The sequence below is a fragment of the Macaca thibetana genome, chromosome 3 (genome assembly GCF_024542745.1).
Source record: "Macaca thibetana thibetana isolate TM-01 chromosome 3, ASM2454274v1, whole genome shotgun sequence".
Lineage (NCBI taxonomy): Eukaryota > Metazoa > Chordata > Mammalia > Primates > Cercopithecidae > Macaca > Macaca thibetana.
In genome coordinates this window covers 47,619,368-47,645,063 of record NC_065580.1, presented here as the reverse complement: position 1 = coordinate 47,645,063, position 25,696 = coordinate 47,619,368, and the positions used below count along the sequence as shown (strand labels likewise).

Here is a 25,696-nt window from a genome sequence, read left to right as displayed (position 1 = left end):
CCTACTCCAGCCCCGAAATACACTTCCCCTCCTTATTTAACAGTAGTACCATTTACCCTATCCCCTATACTGGAAGACTCGTAAGTCAGGTCCAGTTTCTAACCCACTCTTTGAATGCCTCATCATCAGACTTCCCCTCTGTCAAGAATGTTTTTTCTCCACTTGGAAACTTCTAGTCATTTGTCAAAGTCCTTATCTGATGGGGACTCCTCTGTAAAGCCTTTAAAAAATATAAAAATATAAAACATGCTGCAGTTCCCTTAAGGAAATTGGAAAATTACATCTTGGTGTTCCAACACTGGAGATAGAAAAGTCTCCATTGACCCAAATTTTAACTTCATCTTTCCCTTACAGAATCACTCAAATGCCCAACTTTTCTAATTGTAATTGTTAGAACCAAAAGGTAAAGCATTATAAACAAAAGATTTATGCAAGGGAAGAAAACAGAAGGAAGCATGTCTAACCTCCAACAGTGAAATACTAGAATCAACAGTCAACACCTGAATGACATTGGTTGATTTTACAAAGGAAGCAACAGAGTTTTCTTTTACCTTTTCTTTCCTCCACAGGTTTAAATTAGCTACTCCCTCATGTGCGTTCCCATAGCAATGCAGGTACTTAATAGGTATCTGCCTACAGGTAGGACTCTTTTCACTCAGGTCTAAGTTTCTCAACTGCTGAAACCATGTCTTAGCCATTTTTGTACACCTAATCCCAGAACAGTGGTTGGAAAATAATATTTCTATAAAGTCCAAAAGATTAAAGGTTTTTAAAAGCTATTTAAATCAGACAGTTTCTAGAATATACATTATCTAAATAATGTATACATCTCTTTCAATGAAAACATATTCTAGATAAGTAAGTATAGTAAGAAATTTTTTGTGTCTCACCAAGTTAGGCAATTTAAGAGTTAGAAATAGTTGAATAGGGCTTTATTATTCATAGTGAAATAATGGTAATCACAACACAGTAAACTATATTATTTATTTATGAATCTAACACTTATGAATATCAACAAAACATTATAAAGAAAAACCTTCTTGAATTGGGAGGCTGTTCCTATAGCACTATAAGAACCACAGTTTTCTGTAATTCACTAAAAACAAAAGCTTTATTAAAAAGAAAAAAACAACGTCCGGGCACAGTGGCTCACTCCTGTAATCCCAGCACTTTGGGGGCCAAGGCAGGCAGATCACGAGGTCAGGAGATCGAGACCATCCTGGCTAACACAATGAAACCCCATCTCTGCTAAAAAATACAAAAAATTAGCCAGGTGTGGTGGTGGGCGCCTGTAGTCCCAACTACTGTAGTCCCAGCTACTCGGCAGGTTGAGGCAGGAGAATGGCGTGAACCCGGGAGGCAGAGCCTGCAGTGAGCCGAGACCATGCCACTACACTCTAGCCTGGGCAACAGAGCGAGACTCCGCCTCAAAAAAAAAAAAAAAAAAAAAAAAATAGAGTAAGCAATTTTTTCAAATCAATGAAGTTAAACCCATCAAGTAGAAATTAAAAGTCATAAATAATAATTTGATATGGCCACAGAATCTGTACTTTCTTGTTATGTTGTTAATATTTTAAATCCTAGATTCCAAGAGACTTCATCAAAATATAACTAACTTCAAATAATAACGTTTTTGAAGAAATCTCAGAGAATATTTAATCTAGGGGTTTCCACCTATATCTCCAAGTATTTGATTGTATCAGATATTCCTGCTAGTAGTCACAGTGATTTCCAGTAGCAAAAGGAAAAACACTAACAAAGAACAAAACAAGCCAAACATCTGCTCTGAACTGAGTAAGAAAGATCCACCCTCACCCAACGTGGGCAGCCACCATACAATTAGTTGAGGGCTTGGATACAACAAGAAGGAAGAGGAAAGGTAAATATTCTCTCTCTGTCTCTCTCAGCAACTTGCATTCTCACACTCATCTATTTCTCTGCTTCTACCGTGGACCACTAAAGTTAAAAATCAAACTTGGAGAAGTGTTTTGAATAGTCCTTGCCCTAAACACAGAAAACTATGTTCAAATCTTGTCTCTATTTCTTATTAACCATATTACCTGAAACAAATTATTTAACCTGTCTCATTTCCTCATCTATAAAATGGGGACTGACTGCAGTAACACTGACCTCATGGGGTTGCTACAAGAACAGTCTACAAAACATTACAGTCATGAAACAGTGTAGCAGTCAACAAACAGGACACTAATGATGATGGCAACAATAACAAAATAAAGGGAAACAAAATCAGGTACAGTATCCTTTCCACAAGATTTAAGAAAAATTAAACATTTAAATATTGCCCTGCATATTTCCCATTTTACATAGTAAACTGAAAGTCTTTAGGCAGAATATTCTACCCCTCATTTCTAAATTTTTTGTTGTTTCCTCACTTTTTTTAAGCAAGTAAAGTTAGGATGCTTTTATTTGGGGTCTTAATTGTTCTGCCTGTATAAATTAATCCAAAAAAATTTAATGTGCATAATTAGTTATGAATACCTGTAAGAATTTTACACCCATTATATTTTAAAATCTTATTTTTTAAAACATATAGACACATACAGAGATATATAAAAACATATACATTGAAAAATCTAACAGTTCTTAGCTCTGGTTGATGAAATTATGATTTCCATTTTCTTCTCCCCTACTGCTTACCCCTCCCCACACCTTGTTTTCCTCTGGCTCAGTTGTATCTCACAAGTTGTTTTTTCTAATGAACATATATTTAGTTTGTATGCTTTGCTCTGACCTAAGTACTATATAGTTCACTCTAAGAAATACAATATAAGTCAGCATATTTCAACAGATGTCAATAAGTTATACTAAAGCTAGAAGTAGCCAATATCTATCGAATCTGCTTTTGGAACAAGCATAACACAAAAGTTAGGTTTTAATCTTTTCTCTGATCAAAGACTATGCTGAAGGATTTTTCTTTCTCCTACAAACAAATATTATTGTCAAGGTATCCTAAATCCTCAGCTTGTGTCTAACTTCAAATCACATGACAGGTTTGGAAGAATTCACGTTTTGGTTTATGAAAATAAAATTCTCCTAGAGAATTAAACACAGTCACAGTACACTTCTTGCCTTGTAAGACTAAACTGAAGCCATCAATCAATAAATGATATTATTCTGGCTTTTTACTATAAATTTTTTATTCATATTTTAATTTTAAAGAACCTATAGCCTATGATTCACTGCTTCCAAGACATCAAGAAAGCCTAGTTTTGACCTTACTTCTTTGGGTGCAACGCTTTCAACCTTTTCAGGCTTATAAAAATTACCACTCACACTGGCTACACACAATCTACAACAGGTAAATATCAAACCTTGTGCTTTTAAGTGAGATGGAGCCCAGCTGCAGTCACAAGGACCCAACAGTAGCCCTCAGACTTCTTTTGAAGAACCATTACTTTGAAGACATATCTGTGGGGGCAGGGGCAATAATAGAAGAAACTGAAATAGTACTGTTGATTTAGACTTTTTCACACTGCAGCACTGGCCAAGAAGCATGACGTAAGTACAGTTAAAGTAAATGTACATTCTGATTACAGAATTTTTAGATGCCACACCTTTGAAAGAAAGTGGACAATATGGTCTACAATGCCATCTTTCTTCCCTTGCTATTCAGGGGTCTCCATAATTTGCATGGCTTCTAGAGTTCTCAGATTTGTCTCACTAGGTGTGCATAATAAAATAGACTATAATGTACCCAGGTCTGTACAAAGCTGTAAGTTAGAAATGAAACATTCTTCTTAAATAATGGGTACTTATTACCCATACCCCTTCTGATGGTTAATTTTAGGTGTCAACTTGACTAGATTAAGGGCTACCCAGAATGCTAAGAAACCATTTTTCTGGGTATATCTGTGAGGGAGTATTTCCAGGAGAGATTGGCCTTTGAAGCACTGGATTCAGTAAGAAAGATCCACCCTCACCCAACGTGGGCAGGCACCATGCAATTAGTTGAGGGCTTGGACACAAGAACAAGGAAGAGGAAAGGTAAATATTCTCTCTCTCTCTCTCTCCCCACCCCGCCCCCCGAAGCTGGGACACCCTGCTCTTTCCATTGGAAATCTTAGAACTCCAGGTCCTCCGACTTTTAGACTCTGGGACTTGAACCACCAGCCCCCAGGTCTTAGGCCCTTGGCCTTGGACTGAGAGTTATACCATCAGCTTCTGTGGTTCTGAGACCTTCAGACTTGGAATAAGCCAAGCTATCTGGACCTCCAGCTTACAGAGAGCCTATCAATGAAACTTCTTAGCCTCCAAAATCACTTGACCCAATTCCTCTAATAAATTCCCTTTGATTGATTGATAGATAGATAGATAGATAGATAGATAGATAGACAGACAGAGAGACAGATAGACAGATATATATCCTATTGGTTCTGTCTCTCTGGTGAACCCTAATTATAATATAATTTCTTAATTTTTCTTTTAAAAGCCTGTAAAACTATATTAATAAAAGTGAACATATAACATATTGATTTAACTCAGAATTATATTGGGTTGTTAATTTTTCATTCTCCTAAACTTAACTGCATGTTCTACTATAGAACATCACATCCATCAAAGTATCACAGGCCTCACATACTACCTGTAGGAATGAAAATCTTTATATAAACTATCAACAAGGTAATTTGCCAAAATATATTTAAAGTCTTAAAAGTGATCTTGTCCTTAGACTTGAAAATGTCACATTTAAAAAGATGTCCTAAGAAACTAAGTAGACATATGTGCAAAGGAACACATACAAAGATATTCATCATACATTAGTTACAATAGTTAATAGCTTCTCAAACTTTTAGCTAAAATCAAGTGAATAACTGAGCCAAGCTCAAAACCAATAATAGGAAACTGATTAAACCTTGGTTTAACAATGGTTAAACTGTATGGATATAAAAAATGATTATAAAAATTACACTGCGCAAAAATATATATTTGGATTTGTCTGGAAAATAAGTGAAAAACGCGACAAACTGGTATGATCCAATTTCAGGAAAGATGGGATGGAGGAAAAAAGGGAAGAACAGAAAAAGAATAATGTAAAGACGGAAATTGTGCAGAAAAGAAACAGAATAACTTATAATGGTTTAGAAAGGCAAATTTTGAAGTCAGAAGCTGGGTTTAAATCTTTGCAATCTTCAGTAAGTTATCCAATCTCTCTGATTGTATTTCTTCATCTGTTATGTGGCCTAACAATAGTATCTTCATCATACAGTTGTGGGGGATAGTAAATAAACTAATATCTATAAAGTCAATACTATAATGACTTGAACATAGTGATCATTCAATAATTTTTAACTATTAGTATTATATAATAATATATTTAAAATAAATAATTCTGAAAGGTGGTATCAATTATTTATTTTCCATATTTTTCTATGTTTTCTAAGTTTTCTGCCAATCAATATGCAGTGCTTTTATATTATTGTAAGCACTAAGCAATGAATTGCTTTTGAAGGGGAAAGCATCTGATTTTTATATCCTCTTATTACTAATATTTTTAAAGTTTGTGTTCTTTAAACAAGCTCTTCAGTATTTAAGCATCTCTTTAATTCAGGTTGCTACAACTAGATTGCAAGGTTCAAATCTGCAAAGTTTCTGTTTCAATGCACTAATTATAAAATACTACCATTAAATATGTGCATAGTGTTTTCTAGCTAATAAAACAGGTTTTGAGACAGCTATTCTAATGTATAGTTCTAATTAACCATATCAGAAATAGATCATGTATAGTCAATGAAATATAAAATTTATATAAACATATTTGCATATTAACTTGAAGACCGACTGCTATATGTAAAATAAGCCAGCTACACGGAAAAGCCCCAGCAAGATACGTGCTGAATCTTTAACTTCCTCATAAAACTGAATAAGGCTTTCCTATTCATTGCTAAGCTTTTCCTGCCCAGAACCACTTTTCTGTCTCCTAACCTATTAATAAAGAAAAAGAAAAAAAGTCCATAGTAAGGTGTGTAGCATAGAAAGGAAATGATTCAACAAACAACAAAGATTTTAGGAGGCTGCGTGATTCCCTCAGAAGCATGTAACTCCAAAGAGGCCAAATTCCCCAACGTATACAATGGTGTAGCAATCTATTCACGTGGTTTATATAATATCTGTGAAGAAATCTGTGAAGATAATACCATGGATTTTAGATCCTTTCGCTCCTCATTGTTGAACCTGATGCTGCATTATAAGGAAAAAAATAAAAAAGAAACAGTTACCATCCTAAAACTACAAATGTGTGTAAATAGAAATTTTGGTACCTGGGTACCCTAAATTACATTGATCAAAGCTATTAGAACAAAGGAGCTCACATGCATAGGAAACAGCTTATCAAAAGGAACTGAAAAGCACTGTGGCAGATAAAAAGGGGTAAAAAAAAGCATATATATCTTATATCACTTATCTACTGCTGCAAAACAAACCACTCCAAAACTTAAAACAAAAGTCATTTATTGGTTCATGATTCCACAATTTAGGCTATGCTTAGCTATGCAATTAGCCAGCTTGTCTGGCTGTGATCACTCAGGCAGCTGCAGCCATGGAGGCAGCAGTGTTCCAGGAGCACAAACTCCCTTGTGTAAGCATCTACCAAGCCTCTGTTTGCGAATTTGCTGATATTCCACCAGCCAAAGGGAGTCATATAGCCAAGTCAAGAATCGGTGTAGGAGAGGACGACATAGAGCTCAGTACCAAGGAGCATGGCTCATGGGGGATGGGGCAGACAGGGAATATCAACGTAACAATCTACCAAAGCTCTGCCCTCTAGATCCAATGAATCATATCCCTCACACATGCAAAATACATGTAACCCTTCCTAAGAGCCCCAAAGTCTCCTCAGATGTTTGCAATAGGATTCATGTTCGTTAATTCATGATATGCATCAGGTTCCAGAATGGATGAGGACTCCAGGGTGCAGCTCATCTCAAATCAGAGACTTACGAAGTGAAAAGATAAATTATCTGTTTGCCAAACACCAAACATATCATGGGAAGACGGAAAGAAGATAACCATAGATTTTAAAAGGCAATGAAAAAAACACAGAAGTCACTTGTCCATAGAAAGCCTAAAATCCAGCAGCATGTGTTGTCAAGGCCTCCCATCCCATGGAGAGGAATGTCCTTTAATTAGAGCTCTTTTCTGCTTTCTGGAATGGTTCCCTAATTTATTGGTCTGCATGGCTCTTAGCTCTGCCCTCTGGGCTTTGCGCTCTTTTTTAAAAAGAAAGGAGGCCAGGCTCACACCCGTAAACCCAGCTTCTTGGGAGGTGGGAGGATGGTTCCAGGCTAAGAGTTTGAGACCACCTGGGCAACATAGTGAGACTGTCTCCACACACAAAAATTTTAAAAATTAGCTGTCCAGGACTTCGAGGCTGATTGCACCAATGCACTCTAGCCTGGGCAACAGAGTAAGACCCTGTCTCTTTAAAATAATAATAATAATAATGATACAAAATAAATAATAAATTTTAAAAAAAGAAATGCTCCTTCATAATAAGGTGGACACACCCCAGAGGTCTTTTTCTAAATTGACCTCATTTTAGTACAAGTTAATTCAACACCCTTAAAATGCTGTAGACTTCCCATTAATCTAGTTGGGGCTCATTCCATTCCCCCCACAACTACATCCATAACTTCCTTCTTTCTTCTTTTTCTTGCTCTGTCGCCCAGGCTGAAGTGCAGTGGTGCGATCTCAGCTCACTGCAACCTCCGCCTCCCAGGTTCAAGCAATTCTCCTACCTCAGCCTCCGGAGTAGCTGGGACTACAGGCACACGCCACCACGCCAGGCTAATTTTTGTAGTTTTAGTAGAGACAGGTTTTATCAAGTTGGCCAGGATGGTCTCAATCTGCTGACCTTGTGATCCACCTGCCTCGACCTCCCAAAGTGCTGGGATTACAGGCGTGAGCCACCATGCCCGACCCATAATTTTTTTCAAACCAGTTCTTTCTTTACTTTGAAAGTGTCAGGCTGCTATGGCACAAAGCCCTGAAGAGTTTACAATTTATGTTGTCTAATTAAAAAGATATATTAAGTACCACCTTATATCTTTCTGAGGTTTTTTATGTTTTTGCTTTTGTTTTTGTTCGAGACAGAGTCTCACTCTGTCACCCAGGCTGGAATGCAGTGGCACAGTCTTGGTTTTTTGCAACCTCTGCCTTCTGAGCTCTGGTGATCCTCCTACCTCAGCCTCCCAAGTAGCTGGGACTACAGGCACATGCCACCAAGCCTAGCTAAGTTTTCTATTTTTAGTAGAGACACAGTTTCGCCACATTGCCCAGTTTGGTCTCAAACTCCTGGGCTCAAGTGATCTGCATGCTTTGGCCTCCCCAAGTGCTGGGATTATAGGCGTGAGTCACCACACTCGGCCCTGAGGTCTTAATAAAGAGTCTTCCAGTCCTGATTTGATCTCTACCCCAGGCTATTTCTTACTTTGAGGATCTTTTGCCTCAAAGATTTTCCAACCCAAAAAGTTCTGGGTACCCTATATTTCCTCTAATTTCTGCTATAAGTTCATTTCTCTCTTCCCATATCTTATATAAAGCGGTAAGAAGCCAGCTGACAACTTCAATATTTTTACCTGGAAATCTCCTTAGCCAAATCTGTAAGATCATTAGGTATATCGTGTATTTTTGAAGTTCTTACAGTTCACATTTTTTAAAAATGTTTCAGTACTATAAAAAACAGATCATCATAATTCCAGTACCCAGTAACAGATATTTTACTATCTTTCTGTTTTCTATTAACAGTTGTTTGCCATTTGTCCAGCCTCTGCCAACACTCCCCTCACCACATTACCAGTTCCAAACTGCCAACCAGTCCCCAAATCAATGCTACATATTTTAGGTTTTTGTTATCGTATCACTTCACTAATAAAAGGCCGTTTTTTGTTTCAGTTATCTCTCGCTTCATAACAAACCACTCCAAAACTATGTGTCTAAAAAGAACAACCAAAATGTATCTGCTTGTGATCCTGCGATTTTGGCTTCCCTCATTTGGAAAGTTCAAGATGGCTTCATTGACATGTCAGGCACTCAACTGGGGCTTGAAGGCCAGGATGCTTCATTTATTCTCCAAAATCTCCTCCATCAGGATAGCCTGAGTTCTTACATGTTACCAGCTCACAAGTACTGACCAAGCTCCTTCTTGAGCAGTATTTGCTTATATTCTACTGACCAAAACAAGTCACATGGTCAGAGTCACTGTAGGAGGAAACTACACAAATCAATGAGGGAGGCCTGATTCACTACGGAATCATTACCATAAAAATCTACACATATCCCATGCTAAATGAATGGGCCATCCATTCAGCTGACAATCTTGTGACTGTGCTTTCTGTTCATCATTTTAAAAGCTACAGAAATAAAAGATAGTTTATATTTTTAAAAGAAAGAAAAAAATTCACTGACAAAATAAAAATTTTAAAGATAACTAAATAGTCTTAAAAGCAAATGACAAGCTAAAAAGTATAAAACAGGCATTTTAAAAAATAAAATTAAAAAAAACTTAAATAAAAATAAGGTTCATAAAATAGAAAAATTTTTAATTAAAATTTAAAAATTAAAAAAAGAACATAATATAAAATGATGTACTCATCAGTATAATATTGCTGCAGTCTTTCTGCTCCTTAGCTCAGCTACGTCCGAGTTCCTGTCACACAACCAGGAAGAATTAGGCGTGCGGACACCAGAGAGTCAGTAAAGTAGAATTTAATAGGTGAAAAAGGAAAGCTCTCAGCAAACAGGGGGCACAGCAGGTGGAAGGGGCATGGTTCCCCTATCTGAAGGCAGGAAAGTCCCCAGTGTGGCTGGGTCCAGGGCCTTTTACAGACTCAGAATGGGGAGAGTGTGTTGATTGGTTTGTGACCATGCAAAAAAGGTTAAAGTGAAGACACCACTCAAAGGTGGGCACGACAGTGTAGAAAACCAATTAGGAAAGAGTGGGTATATGTAAAATGGCTGAATGGTGGGGATCTATCAGAGGAAAGCATGTCAAATAGGCAAGTTCTCAATCCAGTCTGAGGATGTAACTTGTAGCTTGGCTTTCAGGCTTTAAACTGTCTTGGGCTTGGAAGCGGGTTTCACTGGGGACCCACCCTCTCTGCCTAGGCATTTGGCTGCTTCCTGCCATTCTCAATATTACAAACAATAAGCTAAAACTAGCACAAATATATGATGAATAATTTAATAGACAAAGAGATGGTAAATAAAACAAATTTTTTAAAAGGTGTAAGACTAAGAATTCAAAAGTTTAGTAAACAAAGGCAATGAGGATTTTTCAAGCAAAAGCAATTACCGTGTCTAGCAAATCCCCCAACAATTTGCCCTCACCCAAGACATGGAGCTCTCCTTCAGAAAATGGTTCTCAAACTTTAGTATTTACAGAGTTTGTTAAAACGCAGATTCCAAGATCCTCACAAAGCGATTCTAATTTCATAGGTCTGAAATGGGGCTCATTAATCGTCATTAATAAGTACCCTAGACGATGTAATAAAAAAAGGCCCAAGGACCACAGCAGCTACAAAAGGGTTTTCTCAAACAAGGGACAGACTATGGGGCTCCTTATCCTTCGTGTTGCACTTACTGCTTGATGTGCTTATGACAAGCCCACATTTAAAATTTCAGAATCAAAAGCTAACATGCTCCACTCCCTTAGTTATAGCTCAATCTGAGCTCTCTCACCCTTGTAAGCTTCCTTCCAGCAATAAAGCAGCATTTTGCAAACTACAGGTCACAACCAATGAGTGAGTCAGAATCATCAATTTAATAGGTTATGACCAGAACAGAAAATATCAGACAGCATTGCACATAATGATAGTAATTATGGTTTAAGTATTGTTAAATGAAACTTTTGTTCCAGTTGCATGTATGTGTGTATAGTGCAAAACTACATTACTTAATATGAGTCATGAGCAAAAAGGTTTGAAAATCTCTGCCATAAAGAATATGATGAATTCATCAAGAAGCTAAAAACTTTTCACCAGAAATACCCTCAAAGTCTAAGAAAAAAAAAAATTTTAATGATCATAATTTCATTTTATCATATTTCTGTAGGGTTTAATTATTCAGGCATATCAATGCTTCAAAGAAGAAATTTCATATGCATTTATTCCAGCATCCCTCTGAACTAGCAGGTGAGAGGATTATGGTCCCTTTCTTTTAGAAACTTACAAAGTACAGTTATTGTTAACCCATGAAATTAATAATTAGAGGACAGTACAAAAGGATTTATAATCATGAGTTAAACTTACAATGCTGTAGGATTTCTAATAAGTGAATGACAGAATTAAAGAAAGTTGCATGAAGAAGACAGAGTTTGAGTTTAGACTTAAAGGGAACTTAAGAAAAAGCAGAGAAGAAAAGATAAAATAATGAGTTGTGTTACCTAGTCAGAATAGGCTAAATGCTTGTAAAAAGAATTTCAAAAGCTCAGTGGTATAACACAATAGTGAGTGGACTGACTCCACGCAATCATTCAGAAACCCAGTTTTTTTGAGCTTGTACCTCTACCATCCCCTGTGGCATCGTGTCCTCAACTGGATCCTCTGCTGTATTATATTATATACATACATATACATAAATATAGATATAGGTATTGATACAGATATCAATATCAGTATAGATATCCTGTATATTATGATGTTTTGACACCTTAAAAAAACATTCCTAGCTGGGGAGACACTGCCTCTGCCAGACCTAGCCAATTCTCCCAGCTAGCAAGAGCTCAACCAGAAGCATGCCTTTCATATGCAAACTAACCAATCCAGAACCATACCTCCTCCAGCCAGTGTAACCCTGGAGACAATTTCCTCTGCCTTCATCTTCCCAAGGCCAGGTACCAGGCAACCAAGGACCACCCCTACAGCTTAGAATCTGCCAAAATTATTCAAACTAGCCAATCCTAAACTGTTCACCCTGCCCTGCCTTGCCTTGCCTTTCCTGCACAGAAACCCCACAAAAACCTTTGGCCTACCTGCTATTGTCATCTGCTTCCTGACCACTCTAGTGTCTTTCCCATGTGGCCCCATATACCATGCTTTTTACCTCCTGTCTCTAGGACCTGTAAGTCTAATAAACTTTGTTTCCCTGAGCCTCTCCTCTGTCTCCTCTAGTGGCCACACCTATCTAACCAGATCATAAAAAAATACAAAGCATCTGCATTCAGCCAGCAGACAGAGGAGAGAGCATGGAGGATCGCAAAGATTTTTCATGAGCCAGGTCTAAAAACGGCACTTCACTTCTTCCCATCTTCCACTGGCCAAACCTCAGTAACCTCTGATATCTGGGAAGATTAAAAAACAGGACCAGAATTCATCCATTCATCATTAGTCATCCCTCTTACAACTAAAACACCCTGAACATAACACCACAAACAAAAATATAGGAAGAAACTAGAGGCTAGGAACCACAGGACTTGAGAAATGACACCATCGCAACTCCCCTGGACTTTTTCCGTCCCATATATCCTAGATCAGGCACTAGAGAATCCTACAACCTGTAGCTACCAACAGGCCAACCAAAAAAAGGGCCTGAAGACGTGGTGGCCAACGCCTGTAATCCCAGCACTTTGGGAAGCTGAAACGGGCAGGTCGCTTGAGCTCAGGAGTTTGAGACCAGCCTGGGCAACATGGTGAAACCCCACCTCTACTAAAAATACCAAATAAAAGTAGCCAGGCATGATAGTGCAAGTCTGTAATCCCAGCTACTCAGGAGGCTGAGTCACAAGAATGGCTTGAGCCCATGAGACAGAGGATGCAGTGAGTGGAGATCACGCCACTGCCCTCCAGTCTGGCAAGAGCCTCGCTCTGTCAAACAAACAAAAAAAAGACCTGAAGAAAAGCCTCTCTCTCTAGCCAAAGGACCAGGAAAGGGAAGACCTAGCGGAACAGAAACATTTTTGCTAATAACCATCCTAATCCAGTCAAACATCAAAGGAAAAACCACCCGCCCAATCCCCCAACACCATGGTGTCAGCAGGGCCCAGCAGGGAGCGGGACTTCACTCCCCAGCAATAAGAAGATGGGGCAAGTAGGCCCTTCACTCCCCCATATCAGGTGTTAAAGAGGTGGAATGAGAGTGCAAGTGGTGCCAGTCAGCAGCCCACTTTCCCCACCCGAGTTAGTTGAGCAATTTATTTAAAAGTTAAACATAAATGTACCATGCCACTCAGCAATCCCATTATTAGGTATCTGCCCAAGAGAAATGAAATCATGTATATACATGGAACTGGACACAAATATCTATAGCAGCATTATTCACAATAATGAAAACATCAAAACCCAAACGTTTACCATCTGGTGAATGGAGAAACAAAATGTGGTATATTCATAGAGAATACTTTTTGCAATAAAAAGACATAAAATGCTAATACATAGTATAACATGGCTAAACCTCGCAAAATTCTAGTAAGTAAAAGAGCCAGTCAGGAAAAAAACCACATTAGTATGGTTCTATTTACAGGAAAGGTTCAGAAAAGGCAAATCTATAAATCAGATCAGTAGTTGCCTAAGGAAAGAGGTGGGAGTGAGGATTAACTTCAAACAGGCATAAGGTCCCTTTCTCAGGTGATGAAAATATTTTAAAACTGGGTTATGGTAATGATTGCATGACTCCATAAGTTTAAGAATTTTACTATTATTTATTGATATTTTATTATATAAAATATTTTTCATAAAAAATTCAAGTCACCCCAAAGCATTCTACAGATTCAACTGCACTCCCTTTAAAATTCTGATGTCATTTTTCACACAAATACACAACACAATCCTAAATTCATATGGAACCACAAAAGATCCTGAATAGCCAAACAATCTTGAGCAAGAAGAACAAAGCTGGAGGCATCACACTACTTAACTCAAAAACAAAGTTACAGTAATCAAAACAGTATGATACTAGCATAAAAACAGACATATAGACCAATGTGATAGAATATAGAGAATTCAGAAATAAATGTACACATTTATGAAAAATCAATTTTCAACAAAGATGCCAAGAACACACAACAAGGAAAGAATAGGTTCTTCAATAAATGGTGCTTGGAAAACTGAATATCCACATGCAGAAGAATAAAATCAGACCCTTATCTCACACCATATACAAAAATCAACTCTAAATGGATTTTTAAAGATGATGCCTGAAACTGTAAAACTACTGGAAGAAAACATAGGGTGAAAAGCTGCACGACACTGATCTGAGCAATGATTTGTTAGATATGACCCTAAAAGCACAAGCAACAAAGGCAAAAATAGACAGCTGAGCTTCTATCAAACTAAAAAGTTTCTGAAGAGAGAAGGAAACAATCAACATGGTAAAGAGACAATCTATGGAATGGAAGAAAATATCTGCAAACCATATATCTAATAAGGGGTTAGTATATAAAATATATAAGGTATGCAAACAACTCTATAGCAAGAAAACAAATAACTTGATTTTTAAATAGAAAAAAGACCTGTATAGAGAATTCTCAAAAGAAGACATACAAATGGCCCAGAAGCATATAAAAAATATTCAATATAACTAATTATCAGGGAAATGGAAATTAAATTAAATGTGTAATGAGATGTCACTTCACACCTGCTAGGATGGCTATTATCAAAAAGTCAAGAGATAAGTGTTGGTGAGAATATGGAGAAAAGAGAACCCTTGTGCTCTATTGGTAGGAACATAAACTAGTTCAACCATTATGAAAAATAGGGGCATATCTCAAAGAATTAAAAACAGAACTACCAGATGATCTACCACTCTCACTTCTGGGTATGTATCCAAAGGAAAAGAAATCGGTAAGTCAAAGAAATATCTTCACTCCCATTTCATTGCAGAATTATTCAAAACAGCGAAGATATGGAAGTAACCTAAATGTTCATAAATGGATGAAGGGAAGTATGGCCAGTATGGCTGTGGGTTTTTGTATATATATGAGTGTGTGTGGATATTCTTCTGCAGGTGTATATATACAGACACACACACACAGTGGTATATATACTATGAAATATTATTCAGCTTTTAAAAAGAAGGAAATCTGGTCATTTGTGACAGTGTGGATGAACCTAGAAAACATTATGTTAAATGAAATAAGCCAGGCACAGAAAGACAAATACTGCATGATCTCACTTTTATGTGTAATCGAAAAAAGTTGAACTTACAGAAGCAGAGAGTAGAATAGTGGTTGTAAAGAGCTGAGAAGTAGGGGAAATGAGAAGATGTTGGTCACAGTATACAAAGTTTCAGTTATGCAGGATTAATAATTTCTGGAAGCCTAATGTACAGCAAGGTGACTATAGCTAATAATACTGTATTATACACTTGAATTTTACTAAGAGAGTAGATCTTAAATGTTCTCATCACCAAAAAGAAGGTAACCATGTGAAGTAATGGGTATGTTAATTAGTTTGTGGTAATCATTTCATAATGTCTGCACGTATCAAAATATCATGTATACTGTTCTTACTCACAGGTAGGAATTGAACAATGAGAACACCTGGACACAGGGGCCTGTCGTGGGGTGGGGAAAAGGGGGAGGGATAGCATTAGGAGATATACCTAATATAAAAGACGAGTTAATGGGTGCAGCACATCAACATGGCACATGTATACACATGTAACAAACATGCACATTGTGTACATGTACCCTAGAACTTAAAGTATAATAAATATATATATACCATGTATACTTTAAATATATGTAATTGTTGTCAGTTTACCTCAATAAAGCTGGAAAATATCATTATATCACTTACAATGGGTAAATTCAATGGTATATAAATAACACCTCAATAAAAATGGTTTTTAAAAAGTAGATGGACTAGCATAATGAACCATCATGTAATCCATCACGTAGAGCCAACAATTATGAATTAATGGCCGATCTTGTTTCATCTGTAACCCTACTACACTTTTATTTTTGTCATATTATTTTAAAGTACATCTCAGCTATTATGTCTTTCACTGCCAATTTTGTAATATTCATACTATGAGGATAAGTTTTTACAATAACCACAATAAATGCCATCATCACCCAAAAAAACAATGTATCAAAGCACAAGTGATAAAATTAGTACTTTGCTTGACCATTTTAGATTATCTCTTATTGCTTTCTCCTATTTTCATTCTCCTCTCTTTGTTTCAACTACACTTAATATCTGATAGCTCCAATTTCTCAAGTCTTTAAAGTCTGGTTCAGCTCACAGTTGCTTCTGACTCTCACTTATAGAGCTCATTTTCTCATGCAATATTTTTACTGGGATATAATGTTCATCAAACTTTATCTCTGGGATTCTATAAGGCCTGGTTGCAAGCTGCATGTGCCCAGGGAATTTGGTGCCTGGGGCTGCTCTAAACCCAGGCTACTGGAAATTAGTATCTCAGTTTAGGATTTTTCAGGTGCAGTGAATGCGAATTCAAACCTCAATTCCACATTAGGGCTTTCTCTCTCAGAGCCTAGACAATTGTTCTTACAGAACAGATTTTTGTTTTAGTCTATCCATTTCCTAAAGATGTGTCTCTTCCATGGTCCTGACTTTATTTAGAATATCTGTTCCAATTTCCTGCCTTGTATGAGCCTATGACCTTGTCTTCTGATCCCCATATGGCCATTGAAACCAAAAGCTCTAAATGACCAGGAATTGACGAATATCCATGTGACAGCTACTGACTTTAATGTGTACTTACTGCCCTGGAAATGTATTTCCCCTTACTCTGGTCTCTGAGAATTTCCCTTGCTTCCCTGCAAGCTAGTTCTACATTTTTAAAGTTTTTAATGTTTTGTTTTTAATTTTTTACGAGTTTTGCATTGGGAATATTTCAATATGTCTCATCTGCTGTATTTCCAGATAGTCTAATCCCTTCTTATAAACTTTATAATCTTTAGACTTTCTAAGAGAAGAGTATCTTCTATCAATCTGAGTGGCACAATTTAAAAGCTTTTATCCCCCATTATAACATAAAGCTTAATTTCTATATTTAAGTACTAAATGTACTACAGAATCATCCCAAAATTAAATAACTTACTAAGTACATCATTCCATAAACCAAAATAAAATGGAATAAAACATCACTGTGAGAAGGAATAGTATAAAGAGGCATCATAACAGTGACAAGGCACAACTTTTATTAGTTATTATTTAGTAAAACGGACAGCACTATCACAGTTGGTCCGAGTCAGAATTCCAAAATTCAATGATTGTGTGAGCTTACGTAAAGTACCTCAACTGTCTGAGTCTCAGTTGTTTCAAATGTAAAGTTTAGAACTTGAGTCATTTCTTAATGTATTTAAAGCTCTATAATACTATGAATAAAGTATAAAATTTTAAAATAAGTAAAGAAAAGCATTAATATACCAATCAGCAAGCATCATGACTCAGGAAGAATGTACAAGAGTATTCAGAATTAAAGGGGCATGATGTATGAAACCTACTTTCAGATGGTTTAATAAGACTTTTTGTGGGTATGTATTCATACACGCATAAATACAGAAGGAGAGGAAGAGGACGGGGAGGAGGAGGAAGAGAGAGAGAAGAGGGAGGGAAAAAATATAATAAAATAAATATACTAAAATATTGAAAACTGGTATATCTGGAAGGAGAACCCATAGGAGTTCTCTGCACTACTCTTGCAACTTTTGTGTAAATCTAAATTTACAACAACTTTTTAAAAAGTGTAATAAAGTTTGTGTTTAAATAACAGATATAACCTTGGCTATATAAAACAGAAACACATAGTTATTCTATCACGGCAAGTGAAGAAAAATCCACAAAGGGACATTACAAATTTATCACTCGCCAAATGTTTCAAGATCACACTTTTGTTGCTATAAATACAAAGTCTCTACTAATGACAGGTTACAGAACTATGTAAAAACTCGTAACTCATCCTAAGGGGTAAAACATCAGGTGAGATTTCTGAGCCAAGAGTAATTTGGGCAGAAAGCACACAAGTAAGCCAATAAAGCATTCCAACATTAAATCCTGACTTCCTTTGACGTCAGCCCCAGCAGACCAAGGCGAGTGATGACAAAGAGGAGTCAGCACAGGAGGAAATGTGTGCCAGCTGGTGCCCAGCATCTTGGAAGTGCAAATTTAGCAGGTAACATAAAACTCCATAACTCTATCTTAAATGCTGGTATGTAAATCACAATATATCTCTTTTCTTGAGAGTCTGTATGCAGCTTCTCAGAGTGTCAAAATAAGTTACAACCAATAATGACTGTTGAATATTATTAAGCCGGCTATAGGTTAAAAAAAATTTTTTTAAACACAGATTGAAAGACAGAGTCTCTTTGCTTGCTTTTTGATGATACTTTTAATTTCAAACTCAACAGGAAACAAGATAATCACAGGTAGCTGAAAGTCAAGACAATTTCAAACCCATAAATGTATGTTACTGATGAACAAAAACCTCAATGCTGATTAAACTGTATTTTCCTACATATTCTATAATTTCCTAATATATTCCGCATACATATATCTCTGAAGTCTGACCTAGAGAGACAGGATTGTGTAGTAGTGTGTTCAAGTATTTTTCCCCTCTGGCCATGCAAATGAAAATAGGAAAATGATATACTATGTAAAAATTATGTATCAATTACAAAAAAAAAAAAAAAAAGATAATGACACAAAATTATTTCTTTTACTTACTTTTCAAAGTCTTAAATCTTAGTTTTAAATGTGGAAAGCATATACTTTTTTTTATCAGGACCAGTAACCCCACTGCAGGAATTCTCACTCAAATAAAACCTAAAACTTCGGCATGAGGTCATTAAATTATTCCTAGGGCACCCTTTTACTCTAAAAGCCTCTGTAAGCGATTAAAGTTCTAATCTGAATAATTACATTCCACCTACATAAATTCCCTCTGTAGTTTCAACTATATGCAATATCAGTCTTCATTTCCTGAATTAAATGAATGTCATGTAATGTGGTGCTTCTTTTTTAAGAAAAGGAAGAACATCTACTTTCATAGGTAACCTTTCAGCAACCAGTAGAAGTGATTCATGTGCATGAGGTGAATAGGTCAGTATGAATAATCATTAACCACCAATTTGTGCCAGCATTTATTGTGTCGAGCATTGCAAAAGGGACAACTCATCTAATGAAATGAATGTAGCTCTACGGCTTTATAAAAACCAAATATTTTATAAACTAAATCCTATTTTCCATTGAATTGTACCAATGCATCATTAGAAACTTTATTTTCATTTGTGGCTTGCCTTTAATAAGCTGATACTTCCCATGTTTGATCACCCTTATCTTTCTAGTCAAACACTTAATGAATTGCAAATTAATATTGAAAATCCTAACCTGAAAAAAGAACCACTGAGTAGTGTTTAATAAGTAAATAAGTATTTCTCATAGAGGGAATCTTAAAAACATGCTGCCCCTAAACACACACCAACAGAATTTTTGAAAGATCGAAAAACAATTTTTACAGCAAAATTGGTTACTCAAAGTGAATTTCCAGTGTTATCATAACAGTATGTATTCAATAAACCCAAAATACTAGTATTACATGTCCCTTTCATGAGATTTAATTTTTCAATCCTTGGCTATTTCTTAAATAATGTTTCTACCAGTTGCTGAGTGACCTTCAAGAGTGGCTTTTCCCAGAGTAAAGAAAAGCAGCTGTGTTCCTTGCAGGATGCTCAGGGACTTCCAGAGATCTCCACACCATGCCAACTATTTCAGTCCTTGAGTCATTAGAGAAATTTAAAGAGAAGAATTTATCCCAATTGTCAAAAATTCTGTTGAACCCCATGATATAAACATGTTTAGTTGATCAAAGCTGTATAGTAGCAAAGATGTCTTCAAATATGTTGAATTAGTTAATCTGTAAATCTCATTATTGTAATTTCTGCTCTTAAATAATTTAAAGTATGATTTACTGGTATCTAGTGAAACTGTAAATTAAATTATCTATTATACCTAGAGTTGGTCTAAATTTCATGAAATATAGACCCGATTGTAAAAACCTGTTTTCCTTTCTTCCTAGAATTCCATTCTACTTTGATTCAGAAAATAGAATTCTCTTTCCTCTAGGAAATGTCACCTATACTCCACCCCCTAATTCCCACAGAACAATGTGATTCAAAGAGATGTTGGCATTTTCTTACAGATCACTTGGCCTAGCCACAGACTTGGGGTGTATACTTGTTCAAAGCTGGACCAATCACGGTTCCCCATCCTGGTGGCCAAAGTTGATCTGTATAGTTGTATAGAAAAGGGCATGTGACCCAAGCTGAATACATCACAGTCCTTCCCCAAGATACTCCAAACTGAAATTAAGGCAGTAGGAGCAATCTCTCTCAGGCGGTGAAGAAACTGGGCATGCGAGCTGCCAGCAGCCATGTACCCTGCTATGCAAAGAAAGCTGGTCTTAGGGAGCTAAGCCAAGATGCAGAGAAGAACTTAGAAAGAAGACAGAGCACTCCGACAGCATTCAGGTCCTGGCTCTAGTTGTCCCTGACAACTGCCTCACTCCTGACTTCCTTGTGTGTATATAATAAGCCTTCCAACAAATTCCCTTTGTACCAAGCTATTTTCCTATTACCAGTAGCCGAGGAAACTATACACAATATACCAAACAAATTCTAACATAATAAATTTGACTTCTTAGGGGTAGGGCCCAGGAATACTGCAAGAAATTCTAATACCTCTGCAAATTCAAATATATCTAATGCAAACCTGGCTTTAGTCCATGAATCGACATTTAGAAATAACATGATTTAACCCTTTCTTCACTACCTTCTTCACTGGGGATAAGTCTTGTTCTTTCATAAGACAGTCAGGGTCTTGTAAGCAAGACCTGTATCTCATATTATGCAATGAACTGCTTTAGCTCTCAGCACAAGCCATCAACATAGATGTTCCGTAGGAATATATTGGGCTAAAAATATGAAGACTGGGATATTATGATTGCCACATGATCCTCTGGAATATCATTGGATCCAAAGTAAGGAGATTTTGTGTTCTGGAAAAGTTCTTCTTAGAACAGTGATAGTTGTATAGCAAGACAACAGTAACAAAATTGGGGGAAAAAATCATTCTTAACTGGATTATTTATTACCAAAAGATACATGCTTGTGAATGGATTCAAAGGGATCCTTGGGACCAAAAAGGAATGTGGATGGCTGTGAAGAAGGCAGTTTTAATCTGAAATGAAGAATCTGACTCCAAAGCTCAGCAAAGAATGTCTACATTTTCCTAAGGATTGGGTCTAAGACAAGGCTGCTAGGAATTCAAGATTAAAGAGGCAACAAATATAAAATACATTCTATCTTAAATGTGTTAAAGTGTATTTAAAGCCATATGCCTGTAAATCTCCCTTCCTATGTTTACTGTACCCCTACATTAAGATATTTTTGCATTCAAAGTAAGTGACCAGTTTGCTTTGGGCTGGTGACCCACTATGGAGAGAATCTGAAAGACAAGGGTTGAGAGCAGAATCTTCTGCCCAAGAGAAAGCCCTAACTGTGCTCAAATGATGGAAGTAGAATATAAAGGCAGTCCAGCTTTAAATATGTAGCTTTTCCCAAAGAAGCTAAAGGATTCCCTGACCTTCTGTATCTCACTGACTACCAGAACTCAGGGAGAAGTTCAACACCATAATTACAATAAATAAAGCAAACTAATTCTAACTCCCTAAAGCTGATAACTATGCCCTTAACTAGCTCTAAATAAAACAAAAAGAAAAAAAAAACTAAGCTGGTTATTCTCTGTATAATTTTGATTTTTTAGAAGGTTATATATTCATTTTAGTTATTTGTTTTATATAACTATTTAGCACAACGCATGAACTTAATACATATTGATAATACAAGAAACCAAACCCCATAACAAAATGCAATTTCTGCCTAACTGCATAAACTTACTAAAACCACTAGGTTCTAGACATCAACTTTAGGACAACATAATTTTCTCCAAGTTATTCCAGAAGACTATTTGCATAAAACTTCTGGAAATCTCCACTCCAAAGTTCTTCCACTGTAAACTGCACTTAATCTTTTCAATTAGCAACATGCTTAAAGAACACAATACAATATCTGGGATCAATGGTCTAGACATTTCTACAAACTGAAATCATATACCTATATAACAACAGAGCAACTGATTGTGACTCGAACCTATCTTGCAACTACACTAATAATTTCGCATTAAAAGGATATTCGAATAGAGCCATATTAATAGAAAATAGTGTCATTTAGTATAATTTCTTAAGCATCTCCCCAGAGAACTGATAGTTACTTTTATTAACCTCTCCTCTGATTATAATATGACTGTTTTAGAAGACCTTAAGAACACATTCAGTAAAGTAAAATTTCATTTCAATGCCTTTTTATAACCTTTCAGTTCCCAGAATAGGAATAATAATTAGCACTCTCATTTCTAGTGCTTGAAAAACAATGAAGTATGTGCTTTGAAGAATTAAGTTATATCATTTTCACCTGCATCGATGCTCCTTCTACTCTTGCCACACAGGCGACCCGATCCAAGAAAGTCACTGCCACAGGCACCGCCACAAAGAAGCCTTTACAAAAGGCCTTGATGTATCTTTTCACCCACCCTTGTGACTGTGCCATACCTAAAAATACAAAGAAAACAACTATGAAATTAGTCTCAAGATAGGTGAAAAACAAAAACATAAAAACAGTACATGAAAAGTAAGAGTTACCAAAGGGCAATCTTGTCTCTTAATATATTTCACACTCATTCCTGTAACCGTCAGAATAAATCTGACTTAGTTAAAGTCCTAAAGCAAAATACATGAACTCAGGTTAACGCTTTTCCACGACTCAAGTCCACTTGCTAACTTCAGTAGAAAATTTCTCCACACAAAACAGTAAGTTAGAAAAAAATAAGCATTCCAGAAGTAAATTCTTTTCTGTTGCTGACTATTATGATGAAGTTACTCCTTATACCCCTGATATCTGTTCTCTTCTACAGCAATAAGTTTCAGTGGAACACGTGGCTGCCCAACTGAAGACTATTTCCAGCCTCCCTTGCAGCTAAGTGTGACCATGTCACTAGATTTGATCAACAGCATGAGTAGAAAGGATATACTTCTAGGTTGTACCCTGAAAAGGAGGATGCCCTCCCTTTTCTTCCCCATTTTATAACTGTAACAATTTGGTGGTTGGAGTAGGGGTGGCCATCTCAAACTATGAGATAAAAGCTTCAAGTAAAGATGACAAAGCAACAAAATGGAAGGATCCTAGGTCTGCAACACTATGGAGGCACCATACTGTCCTGCATTGCTTACATTTGGACTGTTAAATCAGAGATAAATCACTTGCACTGTTGGTGGTGGCAGTGTTGGTATTGTTGTTGTTGTTTTTAGACAGGGTCTCACTCTGTCACACAAGCTGGAGTCTTGGCAAGACTTTTTTGGATAAGACTTCAAAAGCACAGGCAACCAAAGCAAAACAGACAATGGGGATTACATCAAGCTAAAAAGTTTCTGTGCAGCAAACAATCAACATAATAAAGAGACAACCTACAGAATGGAAGAAAATATATGCAAACTATACTTCTGACAAGAGGCTAATATCCAAAAACACATAAGGAACTCGAACAACTCAATAGCAAAAAGACAACTCAATTAAAAAATGGTCAAAAGAGCTTAACAATAATTTCTCAAAAGAAGACATACAAATAGCCAACAGGTATATGAAAAGAATGTGAAGTCATAAGGGAAATGCAAATCAAAACCACATGGATATCATTCCACCCCAGTTAGAATGGCCATTATCAAAAGACAACAAGTGCTGGCAAAGGTGGAGAAAAAGGAACCCTTATATACTCTTTATGGGAATGTAAATTAATATGGCCATTATAGAAAACAGTATGGAGTTTCCTCAAAAAGTTAAAAATAGAACTACCATGTGATTCTGTAATCCTATTCTTAGGAATATATCCAAAGGAACTGAAATCAATATATAGAAGAGATATTTGCACTCTCATGTTTATCACAGCACTATTCATAATAGCCAAGGTATGGAATTAATCTAAGTGTCCATCAATGGATGAATGAACTTTAAGATGTGAGATAACTTTAAGATGTTTCGCCATAAAAAAGAATGAAATCCTGCCATCTGATACAACATGGAAAAACCTGGAGGACATTAAGTTAAGTAAAATAATCCAGGCACACAAAGACAATATTGCACAATCACTCATATATAGAATCTAAAAAAGTTAAACTCATAAAAGTAGAAAGTAGAATGGTAGTTACCAGAAGGTGGGGTAGTTAGTGGGGAGGAGAGGTTGGGGAGATGTTGCTCAAAGGAGATATAATTACATTTAGGAGGAATACATTTCAGGACATCTGTTGTATAGTAAGGTGAGTATAGCTAATGATAAGATATTGTATTCCTGAAAAATGTAAACAGAGTGGATGTTACATGCTCTTACCACAAAAATGATAAATATGTTAGATAATGCATTTATTAATTAGCTAGATTTAACCATTCCACAATGTACATGTACTTCAAAACATTGTGTTGTATACCATAAAACTCACAATGTTATCTGTTTACTCAGAAAATAGATAAAAATAAAAATACTCAACCACTAATTCCCTCCCAAATCTTTAATATATCACAGGAAAAAGATGAATGATAATCTAAATTGGCTAATTCTGAATTACCTACTGTAACTGACATCAATAAGGGCTATATGTATGCAAGGTAAGTAATTAAGACCAGTACTCTTGTTTTTTATACTTTTATCAACATATATTGCACATAACATAACATTCACCCAAACCAGTAATCTTTTTATACCTAATCAGAATAAATGTAACTCAGACTAACTTTAGAATATAAGCAATTTAAAAACATGTTTTCATTCAAACTCATCTAACAACTATAATCTTAAGTTAAATTGCTTATGATTTCACACATCTGGTACTCAAGAAATGTGTTTGGCCCAAGGTACTGACTGTTTCTGTGAGCTATCTTAACCACTATACTCCTAAAAGAGTAAACCTGCTTGACATGTTTCATTCATTCATACCCAGCTTTAATGTGAGCCCTTGAGTAAAACTAGTTTCTCTTCAATGACATCTTTTGCCTAGAATCAAAACACCTTTACTAGCTCCTTTTACATATCTCTACAAAAGATTTAATATACTTTTCCAATGGACTATTTTACAAAGGTCCCATTTATCATGTACTATCTGCCTTAATATAGAAGAATAACTTTGACATATTTATCAAATTAGTACCTTCAAGATGCAAAAGATACATTCTCCTCAATATTAGATTTCATTAGCTCAGTCTCTCTGAAAACACTTCTAACCACAGGTTTAACAACACAAACATCGGTCTTACAATAAATGTATAAATGGAATGACCTCCACATCTATTCTTTTTAATGTTTCCAAAATATAAATAAATATATCCAAAGATTTCAGATTATAAAATATCTGACTCCACAAGTAATTTATAACATGCTCCCATGTACATAGGGAAAAAAAAATAGTTACTATGTAGAATAGAAAGGAAATGGCTCAACAGTAAGTAATCAATTCCTCTTTGACCAGTTTGACAGCTTCAAAGTTATTTTAGGTGGTCTACACTTATGTTTAAGTCACATACAACACCCAGATAATAATTCCAGGGTAGTGTTTCCCAAGCTTGCCTTGATTGACATGCTTAAAAATGAAGATCCCCACTCTCACTCAGACCACCAAA

General features: G+C 36.2%; 1 protein-coding gene across 4 annotated transcripts in view; it reads right to left on the bottom strand.

The window, feature by feature from the left end:
- The window catches only part of IMMP2L (inner mitochondrial membrane peptidase subunit 2), an 869,510-nt gene that overhangs the window by 807,175 nt on the left and 36,639 nt on the right, over positions 1-25,696 (bottom strand). For all 4 annotated transcript variants that reach the window (XM_050782656.1, XM_050782657.1, XM_050782658.1 and 1 more), the window contains exon 3: positions 22,448-22,584. In XM_050782656.1, coding sequence (XP_050638613.1) covers positions 22,448-22,582 — 135 coding nt within the window. In that variant the 5' untranslated portion in view covers positions 22,583-22,584. The remainder of the gene's footprint in view (positions 1-22,447; positions 22,585-25,696) is intronic.